The 4,132-nt window shown below is 33.2% G+C and overlaps 1 protein-coding gene across 1 annotated transcript; it reads left to right on the top strand.

Annotated features, from left to right (window-relative positions):
- Positions 1,706-3,634, top strand: LOC109343436 (LOB domain-containing protein 15-like). Its single transcript, XM_019581709.1, has 3 exons — positions 1,706-1,873; positions 2,126-2,375; positions 2,862-3,634. The coding sequence occupies exons 1-3, from the start codon at positions 1,860-1,862 to the stop codon at positions 3,240-3,242; spliced, it is 645 nt and encodes a 214-aa protein (XP_019437254.1). The 5' UTR covers positions 1,706-1,859; the 3' UTR covers positions 3,243-3,634.

Here is a 4,132-nt window from a genome sequence, read left to right on the forward strand (position 1 = left end):
AGTGGCCAGCTTAAGAATGATTCTATTAGCAATTGCTTGCAGATGGACTTTCTTAGGCTTCCCTTTGAACAGAGGAACACCCAAGTAGATGAAAGGAAGGCTACCAGCAGGGAAGCCTAGAGTAGAGGCTATGTTAGCAATCTTCCTAGCTGAGACATGCCCAATATAGAATTTGCACTTACTCAAGTTAACCACCTGACCTGAGACTTGGGCATATTCCATAATCAATTTGGTTAAATCCATCAGACTTGGTGAGAAAGTAGAGAGAAGATGATAGTTTTGCTGAAATGTCAAAAATATCATTCAATTTGTTTTATTTTCTCTACTTTTGGTTTTTAAATAATATTAATATAAATAAGTATATTTTGGATATAATAAAATATCAATTAAAATTGTTGATTGAAATTATAATAAAATATATATAACAAAATCTATAATTTAACATTATAACATTTATGTTTAATTAATAATAAAAAAAATTTCTCTCTCTTTTCTTTATTTTAGAGATATTTTTGTTATTTGGAATATAACACATTCTCTTATTTCATATTCTATCCAATCAAACAAAAGAGTAAGAGAAAAAATACATCTTTCTATTCATTATTCACATTCTTCTCTTATACCAAACATAATAAAAATCTACTATATTTCTCTTCTTTCTCCTTCTCGCTTCTTTCTTTCTCCAATATTTTTCTTTTCTTATGTTCTTTTTTACAACCAAATAAATTTTAAAGTTACTATTTTTTCTCTATCACAATTTGCTTTAAGCTCACATTTTATAAAACATTACATAAAAAATTAAGGTAGTCTTACATTAGGGGCATGTTTTTTTCACACCCCACAACTGTATAGTGTGAGGACCAACCAGCTTAAACCCACCATGATTTATACTATAAACATCTATAGTCATGTTAATTACCACATTTTCTTCAAAAGCAGCTAGACGCCAGAGATATCCACCCCATCACAAAGTCGGTTCCTTTGAATTTGATAAGATACGAACATTTTAAATTTGGAAGTACAACTGCATGGTTTATATTTGTTTAATGGCTAATCACTTGAATAAACAGCACATGAAGTTTGTTTATTTTTCTCAATAAGGTGATGTTAACACATAAACATGCTCAATTTATTGATAATATAAGAATAAAAAGATCAATTTGGTAGACATGCCCTGAATAAAAAGCAATAACCACATGCATGACGGCAATTGAATCAGTAAGTCACTAAGTTGATTAACAAAGTCAAACACATTTAAGAACTCACACGTGAACAAGCACTCGTAGAGCTGGCATTCATATATATAAACTTAAAACTATATTATGATCTATTTCCCTCACTTTTCCTCCATGAATTTGTCCTAATGGTATTCTGTTGTAGATTATGGTTGTGATTACATTCCATTTATTATAATTATTCGGGAAAATATTATTATAATTATGGTCATGATACTTTTGTAGTGGAGATTTTCAAAACTATAATATTCTGACCACAAGTGCTATTATGATGTGTTATTTTGTCTATGACCCATGAAATCCTGGAATATAACATAAACCTGAGAGGTTTAAAACATTACAAACAAACAAACATAGCTACCAGCTTCTCCTTTATCACTCTGTCTCACACACACTTACTCTCCATTTATCTCTCTACATAATATAACTCTTTTGTCTATTTCTTTTAAATAAAAATAGCTGTCCTTACTAAGAACTCCTTAGCATACCTTGCCTTTTAAGCACACTCATTTTTCTACATATTTCCCTTTCTTCTCTCCTTCTGGACTCTCTAGAACCTCTTTCTCTCTCCCTACTATTCTCTCCCATAGTGACTCCTACTCCATACTAAGAGAGCATGCGTGAATGTCCAGAGAAAGGTAAAACACATAAATCTCATCTCCATGTATAATTGTATATCTTAAGCTTATGTCAATTCTTATTTTTAAAATTGTAGTGGATACTCTAGGACAAAGCTTTTTATTTTTATTATGAATATTCTATGACAATTTTAATCTAGTCCTTTAATAGAACTCAAATTTCTTACTGTTTTTCATCACTTAAAAAGTGATATTGGATAACTCATTTGTTGGGTTAATCATCTTTGAATTTCATGCTTGTGCTATATATAGGGAGAGATTTGATGAGATAGGCAAGAAGATAAAGAGGGAAGGAGATGTTTCATATCAAATGGGAAGAAGACACATGCTGGGTCCTTCTGGAACCCTAAATACTATCACTCCTTGCGCAGCATGTAAGCTTTTGAGAAGAAGATGTGCCCAAGAATGTCCCTTTTCTCCATATTTCTCTCCCCAAGAACCCCACAAGTTTGCTTCCGTCCACAAAGTTTTTGGTGCTAGCAACGTCTCAAAGATGCTAATGGTAAATATTATATACAACCTTTGCATATTAATTATACGATGTACCAATAAGTGGAGCATAATTAGTAGATAACTAAGTTTGTTGGGGGTTAGACCCTATCAAATATATCACAAATACTAGGTTACTCCTTAGTTCATAGTCAGATAACACTTCAACAATAATAATCAAACCTTTACCCAACTATGTGGGTCAGCTGGATGGATAATACGATTTCGTAATGATAGTAAAACATTAAAATTTAAGTCTTTCTTTATCATTTTACCTATAGTTTTTTTTGTTCTCATTCTTCTATAAATTGGACTAATTTCCATTTCATTTACTCTTCCTACAAGTGTTTCTACCTGTCTCATCCATAAATATTCAAACCACCCATGATTCTAGTAATTGTATGATGTAGATCATATGCATTCCATTGGTAGATATTACAAGCAAAGGTTTACCTTTTAAGGGGGAAAACATGATTACTTTTTCTATGATGTGTTTTAGGAAGTACCAGAATGTCAAAGAGCTGATGCTGCAAATAGTCTAGTATATGAGGCTAATGTGAGGCTAAGAGACCCTGTGTATGGATGCATGGGTGCAATTTCTGAATTACAACAGCAAGTTCAGTCTTTACAAACTGAACTTAATGCAGTAAGGTCAGAAATACTTAAATACAAACTAAGGGAAGCTAACATGATACCTTCTTCTTATGTTGCAATGCTACCTTCCTCTGTTGATGTTACAATAGTTGCTCCACTTCCACCGTTGCTGCTGCCACCTCCTCCGCCTCCAACTTCTTCCTCTTCCTCTTCCATGTATATCCAACAGAGGACTCCCACCAATTATAGCAGAATTTCAAGTGATAATATTTCCTATTTTAGTTAAATTTGCAGACTGAAAATAATTATTCCAATTATTTTCACTCTAATATGCATCTTGGTGGAATAAAGTAACATAAGGATAGTACTAAGTTAATACTGGACACTGTTAAGGTCAGCTGTAGTTTTTTTTTCCTTTCTCCCTTGTTATTGTCTTAATCCATATGATTAATGCCCTAATTTTTTCCTAGTTATGGTTGGTTAAACGTTATTTTCTTATATTCCTTTGATCCTTTCATGCTAAAGCAACTATACTACCATATTGGAAATTGCTCCTTGATTCTATGATTAACAGCATTTCTTCCCCAGCCCAGTAGTTGATGCAGACACAATGCCAACTTGGTGTACCTAGACCTATTTTCCCTTCTTCCACTCTATGAAGCAAAGTGCAATAATCAAGTGAAAAAGCTTGCTATGGATGTCTACATACATCACCCTAGACTCATGCACTAGATTGATTCTTTTTAAAATGTATTTTCAGGATGCATGTTATTTCAATTTGGTTTCCATGTAGAGTTGAGCAACATCCTACCTTACCCCGTTCACCCAGTTTGACCCAGGTTTAATTGGACTCATATATAGTAAAATTTCATCAGGTTACGGTTGAATTCAACTTCAAAAATTAGTCTCATCCTACACATGTTAATTAGAACTGGGTATGGAACAAGTCTTATCTGACTCACATTCGACCATGATTTATAATTACAACAGCAAGTTCAGTCTTTACAAACTGAACTTAATGCAGTAAGGTCAGAAATACTTAAATACAAACTAAGGGAAGCTAACATGATACCTTCTTCTTATGTTGCAATGCTACCTTCCTCTGTTGATGTTACAATAGTTGCTCCACTTCCACCGTTGCTGCTGCCACCTCCTCCGCCTCCAACTTCTTCCTCT

This window comes from Lupinus angustifolius, chromosome LG03 (genome assembly GCF_001865875.1).
Source record: "Lupinus angustifolius cultivar Tanjil chromosome LG03, LupAngTanjil_v1.0, whole genome shotgun sequence".
Lineage (NCBI taxonomy): Eukaryota > Viridiplantae > Streptophyta > Magnoliopsida > Fabales > Fabaceae > Lupinus > Lupinus angustifolius.